The sequence below is a fragment of the Tripterygium wilfordii genome, chromosome 15 (genome assembly GCF_013401445.1).
Source record: "Tripterygium wilfordii isolate XIE 37 chromosome 15, ASM1340144v1, whole genome shotgun sequence".
Lineage (NCBI taxonomy): Eukaryota > Viridiplantae > Streptophyta > Magnoliopsida > Celastrales > Celastraceae > Tripterygium > Tripterygium wilfordii.
The window spans coordinates 2,388,391-2,404,975 of NC_052246.1; the positions used below are offsets into that span (position 1 = coordinate 2,388,391).

Consider the following 16,585-nt stretch of genomic DNA (forward strand, 5'->3'; position numbering starts at 1 on the left):
AACCATCACCTCCCAGCTATGGATTCGAGTCCCACACCCCTACTACCGTAAAGGTGGCAAAACACTGCTCCATCCAGATAATCTAATTTGTTCAACCCATGACCCTTTTTTTTTCCACTCCTACGGCCCTGCTTACCACCAAAAAAAAAAAAAACCGGAACTGATAACAAAAGGATGCTGCTCAAAACTTGTTCCATCAAATCACTCCAAAAAGTAAATTGAACAGTATATTCGTGCAGTAATCCCATCCAAATAAATTATGGCAACTGTTTTCTACTACAGGTGTACATATACATTCAGTCCAAAGTCACAAGCCAGGCCTTATACCTTCCCCATATGGCATCAAAGCCAGATGGTAGTTCGTTGTAGAAAAAGAGGTAAACGAAATGTAAAACAAGCCACATGCCTCATATAACTAGACTTCTTGGACAAACCCCGGGAAAGGTATAATGCCTAGAAATTATACTTCAAAAAATCAAACAAGTATCCAATATTAATCCTCCAAACATGGAATACTAACTATTGCAGTTACAACAGATCCCTTGTCCAAAAAGGCAGCAAAATAGTTCTACCCACTCAAACAAGGAAGAAGCTTATGGAATCCACTACTTCCCAGTTCCCATCAAGACCCAGTAGAGAAGTCCTCAGCAGCTAATAATCATCATGATCTTCCAATGCAGTCATGATCATCCTACAACAATGCACAATCAAAATTCAAAAGCTAAGAACTCTTTCCAGAGGGACCAAATAACAATTACAATAGTAACGTATGAATGTGTGTGTGTGTGTGACAATAATTTTTTACTCTTGAACGGGTCACAATACCAGAATATGGCAAGGAATAGGTTAATGATAAGATAGCCAAGTTTGAAAAGTCGTTGCTTCTTTTCCCAATGAAGCTGGTTGAATATCTCAGTCACATCCACGAGGTGTTGTTTTTGAGTATAACTAACAACAAAAGGGCGAAGTTAGCATGAGTGAACAATCTTGTATTGAATCATATGCAGCAGACAACTTAGAAAACTAGTACGTTCAAACATACTATACTATATCGTGATCAACCCAACAAAAAGCAGGCAATAAACATTGTGGCAAATAATGTTACGGATAGCAGTGAATGGGATGTAATTAGGAAAGCAAAGTTAATACTCACTAATTGCATCATCTATCACATTTAATCAGACGGAACCACAAATTATAACTGATAATTCAATTACCAGAGTAGGAAGATACTTGCTGTCATTTGCTATCGTAGTCGTCCTACGCTATGCATAGGTTTACAACAAAGTATATAAAAGATGTAGTAAATATTAGAAAGGACAAACTACCCATAACAATCTTATTTGAATGCCTTCTAGTCTCTTTGCCAGAGACGATAGCATATGATATGATATAAAGACATTAAGTAAACCCATAACTTTGATAAGGTGCTTTTCCACAAGTCAATCTTCAACCCTTCGAAAGACATTCTCTTCTTTTTTTCTTTTTATAAGTATTTCTCTTCTTCATCTTGAAGGTGGTCACTAGAAATTCATCATTATACAGCCCACACTTAATTTCCTTCCACTCTGCCCCAAAGTTAAACCTAATAGGAAGACAGCCCATCTTAAATCCATCATCTTAGCCAGAACTCATCTCTTCCAATTTGCTTTATAGTATCAATGCACATTTACTGAGGTTCACTTTTGCACTTTCACCAATCAAGCAAAGGAAGATGCATATTAGTTAAAGAATTCATCTCTTCTTCATGCCACAAAAGAAACTGGTGTCTTTCACAAAAAGAAGAAGGAAAATCATAATTTCTTTTCTTTTTTGGGTAAGTAAAAAAAATTTTGGATAAGTTCAAAATTTCTTCTCCTTCCAAAGAATACTTGAAATACCCTGAAACTAACCACAATCATACTAGAAAAGGAGACAGATGAGATAAAACATACTGTAATAAAGAATTTCCAGTTCATATGATCACATATTTTCTCCATGCCAAGCACAAAATTCATTACCTCATTTTCAATTAACAAAGCAATTAAATTTTGTCTTCCTCTCAAAAAGAGATTTTGATAAGGCCTAGGTATCAGTCTCCTTTGCGCAATAAACTAGACTTTGCATAACAATTTGTATGTCCGGCGCATCCATCTTTTAAGTGATAAAAGTTGCATTCAAATAACTAATGAAATTTCCACTTGCATGAAACTATTCAAAATTCAAAGCATATTGTCCCTCAAAATCTTCCGATGAGCCTTAAAGAAATCCATTGTAAAACTATTGGCCCTGGATGCCTAAATCTCCCTTACACTCTTTCATCTCCATTGAACTATCATGTTAATATTCATGTCATGCCTCCACAACATGTACTATTTGCCCTAGGCTATAGTATACAATAATTACATGTCTTTCTCCAACACGTTATATTTTCAAAAAATAAAAGCAAAAAAAATCATTGAATTGAATAAAGGGCAAGAGAAAACTTACAGCCTAACATTGTAGTAGAGATATGGAGCACAAACCAGCGCCATGCACCAGTGCCCTGTTATAAGATATAATATGCAAAGAGCTCCTTGCGTGAAATACTCGGGCAAAACTGCTTTGTTGATCCGAGATGAAGAATCATAAGGATTAATATAATCAAATTCTAGATCTGCCAAGCACATGAGCTGCACAAAAAAATTTCCTAAGCTGTTAAATCCCATTATTCTTTATCATAAACCTTACAATAGTGGATATATAACAAAAGACAATCCTTAGATACCAACATCACCATAAGCCTTAGAAAACAGTGGTGGAACAACAATTCAGCAGTTTTAAATTCAGTTCTCAAGAGCAACAGAAGTTAGTAAATGCTAATCACTTCTACCTCTTTGAAACAAAATCCCAAAATCACCAAATAGATGTTCTAAACAAGCTATTTGTGACATTGATAAATAGGCTTTACCATTATAATCAGTTACAAAACCCAATTGCTCCATCGACAATTTGCATAATCATCCACACTACTCACCACTACCAAGGCAGTTCATCACTTGGAACCATGAACTGATAAAAACAATCTAACTACTCAATCAAACTGGATCAAAAGTGAACCATAAAAAAAGACAACATAAGAAATTTCCTTAAAATCAAACAAAACTAAGAAATATTTTCTAGGGCAACAATTTATCAACAAGGCATGGACGTTGAACAAATTGTTTAGAAGCAAATTCAAAACCCAACATGAAGGCTGAAGCTTTGCAGGTATCAATCACACGCACAAGATAAGAACCCACAAACGAATTTCAGTTTTCACTAATTCAACACGCCTAGATAGCCCTACTGATTATACTAATAGGCTTAGCATTTACTTGATGCCCTTATACTCAATAAAGTGTTTTTTTTCACCCCCAAAAAAATCAGCAGAGAACCCTAGTTGTGAACACAACACTAAAGTTCCTGGCTCAAAGTCATGATGCAATAGAAGTACAATGCGAAACTATCAATGTCCAATTTGGTATCAATTTTTAACAGAAAAATCACACGCAAAACAGTAACAATAGGGGAGAGAGAGAGAGGAATTGACCTGGAAGACAATCATGACTATGAGGGCTATGATGAAGAAGAAGGAGATGAGCCATACGTAGAGATCTCCCATGCTGCTCTGCTTCTCTCTCTCTCTTCGTCTAGCTCTAGCCACCCTAATCTGGGTTCGACAGGGAAGTGCGAGTTGCGCACGCGAACTAGTTTCCTAAGGGCAACTCCAATGCAATGGATACTTGATAACACATTATTTAAAAGTCAACTTTATGAAAAATCTATAATGAATAAAAATAAATATTTAAAGATATTTTTTTTATAATAACATTTATTTTATAAGTTGTTGTAAAAAATGATACTTGAAATATGAAATATGTATATTGTTGATAAATAGTAAAGAGAGAGGTGAGTTTGAAGAGAAAAAATAGAGAAATGATGTATATTGTTGTTGTATATTGTTGATGAAAAATAAAAGAGGAAAAATAGAGAAATAAGTTTGAAGTGTTGGAAAGGGGATCGTTTACTGTCCCGTTCGTATTCTAAATCCGTTCACTTATTTAATTGACACGTGACATTGACGGGATCAGTAAAAATTCCACGTTAAAAAGTATGAAGTGTTGATGAATAGTATATATTATGGGATCCACTTATTCAATTAAATTATGTCACCTAAAAAAGAGGAAAAGAGAGAGAATAGTTTTGAAATGCTTGATATTTTTTTACCAATGGAGTTGCTCTAAATATTGAGTTTCAACATTTGTTTTCTTGAAAATCCTAATTTACCCCTTAAGCAATTATTTGTCATCTTTCATTGACATGGTCAAAATTGTCCATTACCAAATAAATTTTTAATTTAAAATCCCGTCAGATGTTTGTCGGGGCCGGGTCAGGATCCTGGGTAGGTCAACCCGCCCCGTATATATTACTAAAAATTGAATTGTAATTTTTATTCCTTTATGTGGTTCTAAGGAAATTGGATTGCTTCCAGGATATGTACTTAAAGATTCCTATAATGTTGTGCTTTGATTTTGGTGTTTTCTAGGTTGATTTGGATATTTAGAGTAATAATTAACAGATATTGATTTGATATTTAAAGTAATACTAATTATTTGGGGTGATTTGTACTCTATTCTTTTCTTTTTTTTTTTGAAATATCATAGAGAAATTTGTTTTTCATTGTAATCGAATCTTGGGCACAAATACGTTTAATCTAATCGATTGTCAATTGAGCCACCACTCGTTAGTTAGTGATGTGTATTCTATTCTTATAATTGAAAATATATACTTTTTGCTTTTATGTCGTATTAATGTACAAGGATTAACTATGAAACATGAAAAGCCTAACTAAATACATTTTATGGCAGAAGACAAGAGGCATGGGAATACCCATAGTTGCTAATTGGAGATTGATGGATAGGGATTCTGTTCATAAAACGTTGCGAGTGTTGGTCTTGATTTATAGCAAGAAATCCATTAACCTTGTGAGGGGTAAGGAGGTTTGGGTTGCCATCTTTGCTTCCTCAGAGCATGAAGAAGCAAATGGCTTCATGCACAGAAAGAAATTCCTAGATCCTAAGCTTATCAACTTATCATCTGCCCTTAAACCTGCACAACCCAACACAAAATTGGTAAATGATCAATCCATCCACCACATAATCAAACAGTGATATGACGCATATAATCCATGTTAAAATTGTCGATACCACGTGATGATCCATAATATTTGGAATAATTGGGATAAAAAATACTGCGATTTACCTAAAAAATAAAATAATTAGCTAATTAAATTGAAATTCTAACACTTACTCTCCAAACTGAACTGGGAGTAGTGAAGTTCAAACAAGTCGGGATCAGTCTGATTCAACAACGGCCTCCTCTTGTCCTTGGCATAAATCTCCACCGCCGCCTTGATCAGATCCCTCACAGTATCCTCCATCGACATCACCACCTGCACAGGCCCAAACGTCCGCTCAATGTTCACATTAAGCAGCAACTTGGTCAGTTTATGTGTTTGCGAGACGGCGCCGTTCTTCCCGGGCACAGATATGATCCCACCTGGACGGCGTTCCGGTGGGAAGGTCTGTAGCCTCCTCGGGTAGCTCTCGCGGGCCCTACTAGAGTAGTCATGTCGTCTTGGATTGGTAGCCGATCGAGAAATCATGGTTGGTGAGATTCTCACTATCACGAGTGTTGATGGCGGGAGGATGTTTTAACCTTGAAAAAGAGAGAGAGATATATGCTGATGCAGCTGTGGGTGCGGAGAGCCGCTATTAACGTCATGCATGTCACAAGTGTTCTATTTTTGTTCTACCCATGGAGACAAACCACGAAGGTTCCACGAAACTGCAGTCCCTGTAAGTCGTTAACGGGGGGCCAGTTACTGAAATCTGTCGATATACGCCGCTGGTTGGCTTTTATCGTATAAGGATTCGTATCCGAGTAGTAGTAAACTAGTAACGGCGTGGCTTCCTAAACCACAAAAGGTGAGCGAGGAGTGAGGACCATCGTAGTTTAATGGAGTAAATACTGTGTTGGGTTGGGTTGGACAATTGAAAATTTTCTGGGCCGCTCAATAATGGGCCATTTTTTATGTCTCAATGGACCAAGGACTGCTTAGATGTTCGCTGGTCGTATGCCAGAACTAATGTGTTATCTCAATTTATAAGTCGTTGGAAATTGTTAGAAATTTAGCCCAAACACTACACATTAATGTTGTCTGTTTTGGTCAAAGGCTCACACCACTTTGTTTTTGTTGGGCCATCGTCATTTATTCTAAGGCTTAGAAAACGTGTTAGTTGTATGAAAGAGACTGAATCTTTATTCATATATCACTTGGTTGAATTATATCAATTCGACGTGGAATAAAGTCTTAGCATGAATGATTTAAAATTTGAAGTACAATCTCGCTAGTTTTGTCATACGTATTTATATGTCAAACAAACAAACAATTACCACCAATAGACACAACTCACAAGGGGCTTCTCAATCTCTGAATTAGATTTCCTTGCCTTGGTAATGGCAGTCACTTCTATGCATTCACTTTCAATCAGTCTTTTTCTTCTTCTTTCTGGTTATTCAATCAGTCTCTACGGAAAAGTGAAATCACCATGCCCCCCATTAAAGTGTGTCCGTTACTGAATCCGATTTCTTTAATACAATTATTATACCGATTCGGAGATAAATGGACAGCCACAAAAGTACTTGGACGCATAAACAGATTACTATGTTGGATTATAATGGAGCATGATGCTACGTGTATAATAAGTAGTGTGCAAGAACTATTAGCACAAGCAAACATCAACGCATTCGTCAGTCCAAATGCTAACAGTAACCGACCATGTTTGTCGATGTCATACATGCCGACCCACGCTCCTTTTTTAAACTAAAAACGATATTATACAAATTTATTATTTGAACATCTGACACGGGGTTAAACTCGACAGGGAAAGACCAACCCTCACCCTCTAATAAAATTAATTAACGCCCATAATTATATGATTTATTCTCTTTTCTAATCCATGTCAGGCATCCGGAAGTCAGAGGGAAAGAGTATTCCTATCCATCGCCTTGAAACTTGACATTCTTTATTCTTATCTTACATTCACAAGCAAGAAAATTTTGGTCGGTCACACCGCACAATATTTTTTCCCAGAAACGTGAATACTCAAACTAAAATTTTTCTTTCATTCTTCTATAAATTTTTTGAGCAGAAAGGGAAATGGTAAAAAATGGGGAGGAAAGAAAGACTCACTGCAATTACAGAGTGTGATGATGTTAAGAGTAACCAAATAATATGACGCATTACTCTTAGAAAATTGAAGTGAGATCATCTTGATCAATTATCATGCTCATCTAATGCAAATCAAGAGCTTCAAGAGCTTACCGGTTCTTCTTATGAGTTTACAGAATTTCCGGGCAATGAAAGCCGAGAATAAAATTATGGTCGGCTGAACAGCTGGAGGTGAGCTTGTTCCTGCTGGAGCAATATCCGAGGTCAAAGAACTTGATGCTTTGTTTGTATTAAGATTACTACTAATTCGTCGGAGATAGAAGCTTCTGCTACCAGTTTCCCCAATCAATTTTGATTTATCTAGACCTGTCAAAGAAAAACACAAAATTCATTAGCCTCTGTAATGGCATCCATGGTAGGGGTACTGTATAAGAAAACTACTTAGAAGAATTTCACACTGGACAAAACAGAGTTAATTAATCAAAAGTTTCTCAAAATCATACTAGAACAAACAGCCGTCGTCTTGAATGGGAGTTCAAGGAACATCAATCATCTCTATATTCGAATTTTGTTCATACTAATATTTGTCAGCTAGGATAGAAGACGAGGAATTGGCACAATTGGAATGTCACAACTCTGTCAATTCGCAAACCCAACTGAAACTAACAATACTAAATCCAGATCTTCTTTGAAGCAACAAAATTCAAGTAAAAGAATTTGCAAGGCTTAATTTAACATATTATATACTTACATTGAAGGGTGAAATTGGACTGATGCAATTCGTATGAGGATGGTGAATTTTTGTCAACCTTCGGGGATCGTTGTTCTTCGCTGTACTTCTTCAGGACAAGCTTGATTGTCTCCTCCACACAACACCCCAATTTAACCATGGTCCGAACAGGTCCTGGACTTCCTTCAACTGTTACATTTACCACCACCTTTGCATCTTTCTTGTAACCCTGGATCCCCTAAAGTACATAAAACACCCAAATTAATCACTCATTAGCCAATGAATCAACAATAAAAGTACAAAGTCACATTGCTTGATATTTGCCAAACAGAGAAATCTTCTTCCATTCAGAGATGATCTTTGTGCAGGAAGAAAATTTTAAGACATAGATGATAGAACGAATGCTATCGATACACTAATTACAATTTTGACCAGAATAGACGATTAAAAGGGCTTCAATGACCTAAGCCAAACAATCTCCGAAACCAATTAGATTTCATATCCCAATCACGGAATCAAACAGAAGTAAAATTAATCTCAGAATCAACAATGAACATGATCAAAGTTGACGTGTACCTCGGTCGAGATTCCCGGCAACGAAGAAGTCGATGCAAACACGTCCGTACAAGTCTGCGGACGATACAGCACTCCAACACTACCACCGAAATCTCCACGATCGGATCCCAACCTACTGCCCTCTTGATCATCGCTAACACCTTCGCCGTTGCAACTCAACAGCATAGAGTCGGAGTAGCATCGCTTCATAATCCTCTGAGGCTTTGCATACTTGGCCGATTTCGGCATCGGCGGGGACGTCCGCCTCCGTGAAGACGGCGACGGTTTAGGAGGCCTAGTATTCCGGCCATGGGAGACGTTGACTCGCAGTCTCCGGCGGAGATTTCTCCCTGACATAATCTGTTGTTCGTGGGGAGTGAAGGAGGGGAATTTAAGAAGAAGGTGAATGTCGTTGGACTTGGAACTTGGAGGTTGCGTGTATGGTAAGCTACCCGTCAAAGTAACTGCTCTGTGTTTCAATGCCTCTTCTTTCTTTTGGGTTCAATTTTTGTGAGTACTGTCACGAGCAACCTTTCTTTTCTGTTGTGTGTATTTATATATCGAGAATGGTCGGTCTGGAAATACCAATTTTTATTTCCTATAAGTATCATATACTGCAGGGATGTTTTTGAGATTATATTTTTTGGAATCTTCATGAAATATTATGGTTGCTTGTGTTATATCTTATGCGGCATGCGGCATGCATAATTGCGTATGCATTTATTATGTTATTGTCCGTGAATGAGAAGCTCTTTATCACCAAATATATGCTTTTAATTGCATACCTAACAGTCAGGCAGAAAGAATGGAAATCAGTGGACCGGAGGGTCCTTTTATATCAAGCATTCAATGTCTTTTTTTGATGTGGATTTTAATTGAGTTGGATTGGTAGGTAAAATTGTAAAAGATGATGGGAATGATAATGTTTTAATACCTTAATTGGCAACCAAGACAACTCCTTACCTCATTCTGCAACCAATGAATCTTTTTTAAAACATAGTTTCAATCTTCAACTATTTCATTAGGCACAGCCTGCAAGCTTTATCCTTCATTGTAATTTACTAAATTGTGAAGGGTAAAAAGGGTAAATCACTGATATGCTTGGGCTTCTCTTGGTTAGTCTTGACCTTGTCCATTAATTCGGTTGGGCTTCATTGTTACATGTTTTGTCAAATGGGCTGGCAGGGTAGCCCATTGGACAATTGCTCGAATGTGACGGAGGGGACTTGTACTGAGGGAAGCCCAACGGATCTTTTAAGCATGTTGTTGGGCTTGCTTTAGAGGGACCTTCCAGCCCATATTACTATGTTTGTACACTATCAATAAACCCAAACCTAACCCCAGCCCATGTATTCACATGGCCTTTTTTTTTTTTTTTTTTAAGACATGTACTTGTTAAAAATCAAACCCTACTCACATCAACAGTATTATTCGCTTTGGATTTATCTGTTCCCGACAATGTATCGAACCCGCACAACTTTATTCTTTCTCGATCGTCTCACTTAATGGTACTTAGGCCTAAGAAAAACCGTAGGGACTTGAATTTCTTTTAAACCCAGCGACTTGAGTTGTCCAAGTGATGTGAGATATATAATGCTCCCGCACTTGTGGGTTGTGCTATATTAGACCCAACAAATGGACAGTTATAGGTTTTGATATCATGTTGAAAATCTTTGTCCTACTCAAATCAACAATATTATATACTTAGGATTTACCAGTTCATTATAGATATATCGGATTACTCTCAATGTTTTGTTTGCTTATTGGCTCACGCGTATGCATGTATAGACAAAGTCATATATCTACATTTACTAATAATTAAAATAATGCCATGGGCTCCCATGCTATTATAACACTAGTCAAGTGTCTAACATTGGTTAAGTTGAACCATGATTGGTGAAATTAGTGAATGTAACAAACGAAATCAAGCGACATATGTTGCTTTAAACTAAGAAAACGTGGTAATCTACAGTACTTACATGCGCGCGCACACACTCTCTCTCTCTCGAATCTTGATTGCTTTTGGAGCTCGCATGCTGATCACTTCGCACTTGTTGCTTGTATATCTCATCATTTAGCACACATCACATCATCATCTATAATTCTATATCTAGAGCCCACTATATCAAAATATGACGAATCATTGGGGGCCCAATCACACACTGTAATTGAAGTCAAGGCCCACCCCATCATTTAATCTTCAGCTTTTTTTCCTTCATTTCTTTTACTCTGGCTGTAAATCATTGAAATGCTCTTTTAGCCGAAAATGCCATTAACTAGCTTTTGATGCAGCCTTTTGATCTTTGGGTCACAGTGAAATGTCAAAAGGATGTATTACCTAAATAAGTGGACGAATACTTTTAGCCGGAGGAATCAGGTTTAACCTTTTGCATCAACACAATTGACTTTATCAGATTTTTGGAGAGTGAGAAGTTCAAAGTATTTGGAGTTTGCGTGAATTAAAGGTTCATAATTTTGTCTTATGGAAATAGTCAAAGACATTCATGATTAATACGATTAACAAATAACTTATGCAAAAAAGTAGGGAAGTTGAAAAACGAAAAATCAATTATAAACAAGAAAAAACAATTATACGTGAGTCGACCAATCTTACCTATACTCATGGACGATAATGATAATTTTTATTGATGAAGTTATAAAATCTCTCTTAAAAACTCCCTTTGGATACAAAGATTTGTTCGATTTCACAATGATGATATTTATAGTGCATTTAAATTTTACGGACAATATATAACCAAAATATCCTTAAAAATTTGTTGTATAGGAGCCGCGCGCTCAGTGGGTGGTGCCGATGCTGGCCGGCCGCCCAGGGGGCGTCGTGCTTCGCCATCCATAATACGTGGTGTGGCCCAAACAGATCTACTGTCTTATCGTATCGAGTACTTGGCGCTCGGAAGAACTAGCTTGCATGGAGGACGTAACATAAACTAAATGCAATTAATTTACAGAGCCCAAGAAGAGTAAAGGAGATTATATTCTTGCCCAACTTTTTTTTTTATATTTTTTTACTATTTAATGGATGCATGCTTCCAAACACCAGCCATAATAATATTGTTTTTACTCATAAGCAAAAAACAAAACAACAAACCTGGCACTGGCATTGGGACTGGAATGAACCATTATAATATAATATATACAGAGATGCGTCCGCCGAATGTTGGTTTATCTCAGTCACCACTCACAGCTATGATTCAAAACTTCCCGCATATATTTAACTAACTCGCTCCGTCCCTCGTGTCTTCTGAGGGCGAGGGATTCTGCTTATCTGTAATCCTACTCTCTCTCTCTCTCTCAAATCTGCACGTCAATGCTGCCGTACGCCACCATCGATGACGCTGCGGCGGCCCTTGGCCGGAACTTGACGTTTGCGGAGACTTTGTGGTTCAATTATTCGGCCCAGAAATCTGATTATTTCCTCTACTGCCACAACATTCTGTTCCTCTTTTTGGTGTTCTCTATTGCTCCTCTACCTTTGGTTGTTGTCGAGCTCATGAGATCTCTGGGATTTCAGAAGTATAAGATTCAGCCCAAAGTGCGACTTACGCTTTCTGAAATGTTTCGGTGTTACAAGGATGTCATGATCGTGTTCTTCCTTGCTGTCGGGCCTCTGCAACTCGTATCCTACCCCTCTATTGAGGTAAGTATTCGGCAATTTGGGATTTTTTTCCCTTTCTGTAATTGTTGTCGATGAAGGCGATTTGCGGAGATTTGTGCTTCATTTCGCATTGCGCGAGCAATGTATGGGTATAGAAGAGTGGGAATGGGTTCTTTCTCCCCTTCTTTTCTCTTGATTAAGCTTAATTCGGTTATTGAGACCAAAAATTTATAATTGTTTACGTGATGTTTCTCCAGTGGATTCGAGCATTTGATTAGTTTTGTTTATTTTATACTTTTTATGAAGCTTATCGGTTAATCCATGCAAAATTATCAATTCTATAATCGGATCTCTAGGGTTTCATATGTCCGCCATGATCAATGATCAAATATGTTGAAAGTTCACATTGACTTTGGGTTATTCTCCCGTTACTTTCAATTGTTTCAATGCTGATTTTTGAGATTATTACAGTTGATTGTTTATTTAGGAAGGTCAGGCTATACAATTGCATGCCATATCTTGGGTCAATTTCTTAACCTTCACTCCTTCCGCTAATTATTTCTTTGCTTTATCTTTGGCGCGTAATTATGTTTATTCTGAAGCGTCTACTTCTAAATAGGCTATAAGACAGTTTAGCCATAAGAGGCCCTCTTTAAAACTTTTAAATTCATTGTTGGTTATAAAATTCTTAGTAATTTAGGTTCATCTTTTCCTTCTCTTCTTTGGGTTTACAGATGATTGGGATCCGAACAGGTTTGCCATTGCCATCTGGGTGGGAGATCATGGCACAGTTGTTGGTGTATTTCACAGTTGAGGATTACACCAACTACTGGATGCACAGATTCCTTCATGGTAAATGGGGATACGAGAAAATTCACAGGGTTCACCATGAATATACTGCTCCTATTGGTTTTGCTGCACCCTATGCGCATTGGTCTGAAGTCTTAATCCTGGGAATTCCTTCTTTTCTTGGGCCTGCGATGTGTCCTGGGCATATGATCACATTCTGGTTGTGGATAGTTTTGCGGCAGATGGAAGCCATTGAGACTCATAGCGGGTAATGTGTGCTGCACTCATTTGTTTCTTTTTTCTTTTGAATTCAGTAGGCTTGACTTTCTTCTTTAATCGATTGTGATTATACCTTGTCAGTTGTCACTTGTAGAATTTCTTCTATCCTTTTCTCTTTTACCCTGTAATTCTTATTTAAGTGCTTGGATTTTAAGTAGCCTCACAGTGGCATTCCTTGTTGATTAATAAGGTATATGAGCGAGTCTTTCCTTTTCAACCCTTTTTCTCTTATTCTTTTTATTATACTAACTTTTTTTTTTGGGTGAGTGGAGCTATTGTTACTTTTACAACCTATGAGAGTCAGATGGTTGGGAAGTAGCTTGGAGACTTGCCAACTTATACCGATTAATTTTCGTGAGAGTTGGAGTGACATTCTCTGTAAAAAGCATCATGTTTATTAGTTTATATTTCCTTTTCCAGATTATATTTGGGACAGACTTATCATTAACTATGGATGACTGATGTGACCATTTGGTCCATGTGATGCACTTTTGTCTTTCGGGATACGCCACTGTTTACTACCAGTTGCTCACTATTCCATTTAGCAACACTGTTTAATTACGCTTATTGTGTTTATGCCTATCATGCTAGTTAAATATCATAGTCAATGGAACTCTCATACATTTTTCGAGGATTTTTGGGAAGTTATAGGAGTCACGTTTGTAGCTTGCTTCTGTGATCACTGATCAGTGAAATACTGTGCACAAAATTTAGTTCACCATTTTGTGACATTGTATGTCAGTGGTCTAGATATCAGCAGTCATATACTACTAGTTTTAGTTTAGTTGTTCTGTCCTGTGAATTTCTGGCATATTTGATTAGAGTTTCCTGTAGAATATTGAGGACAAGGTCTAGCAAATTTGGGATGTAGTTGTGATGATATATGAAGAAGTTTTTGAGATGATATATGAAGAACTTTAGCAAAAACACAGTTTTGTTGATAGCTGGAGATTCTTGGTGACACGCACTTTTGGTATGTGCAGTTTGGGGGCTAAAGTAGTTAGGGTTACCATCTTGTCACGTCTTGTGTTTCTCTATAAATTGAATATAATTCTCACTGGATAACCAAATTGAGAAAAAAGATATTAGCATTGGTGAAAAGATAAGAAAACAATGAAGCGAAAAAAAAGTGAGGAAAGGTGAAACATAAGGTTATATTAGTATCTTTTTTTTTTTTGTTATCAGGAAAATGAGGAGCGATTGTTCTTGAAGCTAAAATTGCTGTCTTCTTTTCAGTTAGTGTTGGTGACACATAGGGATGCAGGGTTCGTCGTCGCTGTACTTTGTGATTTCCCTCTTTTGCCTGTGAAATATTATATGCTAATCAGCAGCATGAGAACTGTAAATTTTTTCTAGCCATAGTGCTTTTATACAACCTAGTTTTCCATGATCTGTTGCTGTTCATGGCCTATATCTACATTCTGCATTGAGGTTTTACAGCATTGACACATTTAAAGGACATCATAATTCGGGTTATTATGCAGATATGACTTCCCATGGACTCCCACAAAATATATTCCATTTTATGGTGGTGCAGAATACCATGATTACCATCATTATGTTGGGGGACAAAGTCACAGCAACTTTGCTTCTGTGTTTACCTACTGTGATTTTATTTATGGAACTGACAAGGTAATTATTTAGTTTTTGATTTTCCTAGTTTCTTTTATAGTAGAATCTGATCTTGAAAATAATTTGTCTGATAATTTTCTCTTATTAGGGCTATCGATATCAGAAGAAGCTACTTTCAAAGGTACTTCTGTTTCATGTTTCTTTTTGTTGAAAAATTAATTTTTACCACAACATTATGTTTAGAGCTTGCCTGGACAATTTCTTCTCAAACATATCGGACAAGTTTTCCTTGTTCAATATTAGACCATAATGAGTTATTGTGGCATCTTGTCAACTTTTTTGATCCTACTTCAACATATTTCTACCAGGTTGGTTTTTCAGTTAGATTTCTTCAATCCTAGGCTGAGATGCCTGGCTCCAGGGTCCCCTATTTTTAATGTCCAATATGTCTTGCTAGGAAGATGCTCGACGCGTGTACTCTATTAAGTGCCCATTATCTTGCAATGATGAACACTGTTTTCTACCTCGCATCATGCATCTCTTTGCCCCTATAATATAATACGTTGTTAAACCTTTTCAGCTGAAAGTGGGATCAGAAAGCAATGGAGTGCAGAATGGAGGATTGTGCAATGTTAAATCTGATTAGCTGTTGGACTCAACTTCAAGTAGTTTCCTTCCCGCGACGCTTCAAACTGGTAACAACTGGTGGAAACCCTGTGTGTCAAGCTGATGATTCGATGAAGTATGCTACTTTAGTTAAGTGGAAATTGCTGATCTAGAGAAGGAGAAAGGAAAAAAGGTAGAATGTCTTAGTATTTGGGGCTGTGGTGTAACTTTTGACATCCTGTAAAATCAAAGTTTTATTAGCTCTGTTCTTGGCTTCTGAGTTGATCTTCAAGTATTGCTAATCTAGCTTTGTGAAACCGCCAAGATGTCTGTCACTTAAATATAATCACATGATAATTTGTGTATTATGTGTCATGTTTTTGTCCCTAATCCTTTGTGTGCGCGATGTCTTGATCCATGCAACGTAGTGGATCCACAGAGGGTCGTTCTTGTCTAGCCCAAAGTTGAAACGTGGCCCATGGACACATCCTACCTTGTCGCCGCTTCCTCTAAAGCCCAAATACAGCAGGCAAAGCCCAAGCCATATCAAGGACGTGACCTCTACAGTCTACAATGCTTTCATTATTGGGCCGATTAAACTGGATGGCCTTTTCGTACCATGTGTATGGAGGGCCGTGATAAAAATCAGTTCAGGGAGATAGATTGCAGGCCCCCATCCCTGTGTAATCAATGTAGATTTTTTTAAATTTAAAAATGCATATTCTCCTGGAGCCAAATTAAGATTTCAATTTGTGTTGGTATTAGAAATCCACACTCTCGTACATATCAGTAATATTATTTGTGTAGGGGTGGACTGCTCTACATTCAGCCACGCCACAGTGACCCCCGAAGCGATCTTCTTCTAGTTGCGGGACGAAATCCGGCAGCCAATTGCTGGCTCTGAATAACCAGCCCAGCAATAAGTTCAATTCTTCCATAACATAACGGGGCGGGGTTGCGCGCGAGCCGAGTGACGTAGGTGCACAAGAGTACTTCGCGCCACAACCATCTCTTTTTTATAGGTTCTACGGACCGATGCCTGCTGCTTCATCTGGGAAAAAAGAATCATAGATATGCCGGTCATTAGAAGGAAGAACCGCCAAATTAAGATTTCAATTTGCATTGGCATTAGAAATCCACACTCTCGTACATATCAGTAATATTATTATTCAGTTAATTACTATAGGCCGAAACTCAACTCACT

General features: G+C 37.5%; 3 protein-coding genes across 5 annotated transcripts; 1 reads left to right on the plus strand and 2 right to left on the minus strand.

The window, feature by feature from the left end:
- Positions 1-195: 195 nt before the first annotated feature.
- LOC120016724 (protein cornichon homolog 4-like) lies at positions 196-3,725 on the minus strand. The gene is made up of 4 exons (XM_038869629.1): positions 3,551-3,725; positions 2,470-2,651; positions 826-948; positions 196-691 (listed from the first exon to the last, which is right to left on the minus strand). The coding sequence occupies exons 1-4, from the start codon at positions 3,620-3,622 to the stop codon at positions 652-654; spliced, it is 417 nt and encodes a 138-aa protein (XP_038725557.1). The 5' UTR covers positions 3,623-3,725; the 3' UTR covers positions 196-651.
- On the plus strand, positions 3,638-15,756 carry LOC120016721 (methylsterol monooxygenase 1-1-like). 2 transcript variants are annotated; one of them, XM_038869626.1, is made up of 7 exons: positions 3,638-3,644; positions 10,515-10,526; positions 11,818-12,177; positions 12,870-13,192; positions 14,688-14,835; positions 14,924-14,956; positions 15,356-15,756. In XM_038869626.1, the coding sequence occupies exons 3-7, from the start codon at positions 11,848-11,850 to the stop codon at positions 15,419-15,421; spliced, it is 900 nt and encodes a 299-aa protein (XP_038725554.1). In that variant the 5' UTR covers positions 3,638-3,644; positions 10,515-10,526; positions 11,818-11,847; the 3' UTR covers positions 15,422-15,756. The 2 variants fall into 2 exon arrangements, with proteins under 2 accessions (XP_038725554.1, XP_038725553.1); XM_038869625.1 differs by lacking the exons at positions 3,638-3,644; positions 10,515-10,526 and having other exon boundaries at positions 11,634-12,177.
- On the minus strand, positions 4,968-9,045 carry LOC120016723 (uncharacterized protein At4g22758-like). 2 transcript variants are annotated; one of them, XM_038869627.1, is made up of 5 exons: positions 8,541-9,045; positions 7,986-8,202; positions 7,388-7,600; positions 5,311-5,452; positions 4,968-5,109 (listed from the first exon to the last, which is right to left on the minus strand). In XM_038869627.1, exons 1-4 carry the CDS (start codon positions 8,874-8,876, stop codon positions 5,355-5,357), a joined length of 864 nt encoding a protein of 287 aa, XP_038725555.1. In that variant the 5' UTR covers positions 8,877-9,045; the 3' UTR covers positions 4,968-5,109; positions 5,311-5,354. The 2 variants fall into 2 exon arrangements, with proteins under 2 accessions (XP_038725555.1, XP_038725556.1); XM_038869628.1 differs by lacking the exons at positions 4,968-5,109; positions 5,311-5,452 and adding an exon at positions 6,565-6,590 and having other exon boundaries at positions 8,541-9,044.
- Positions 15,757-16,585: the final 829 nt, after the last annotated feature.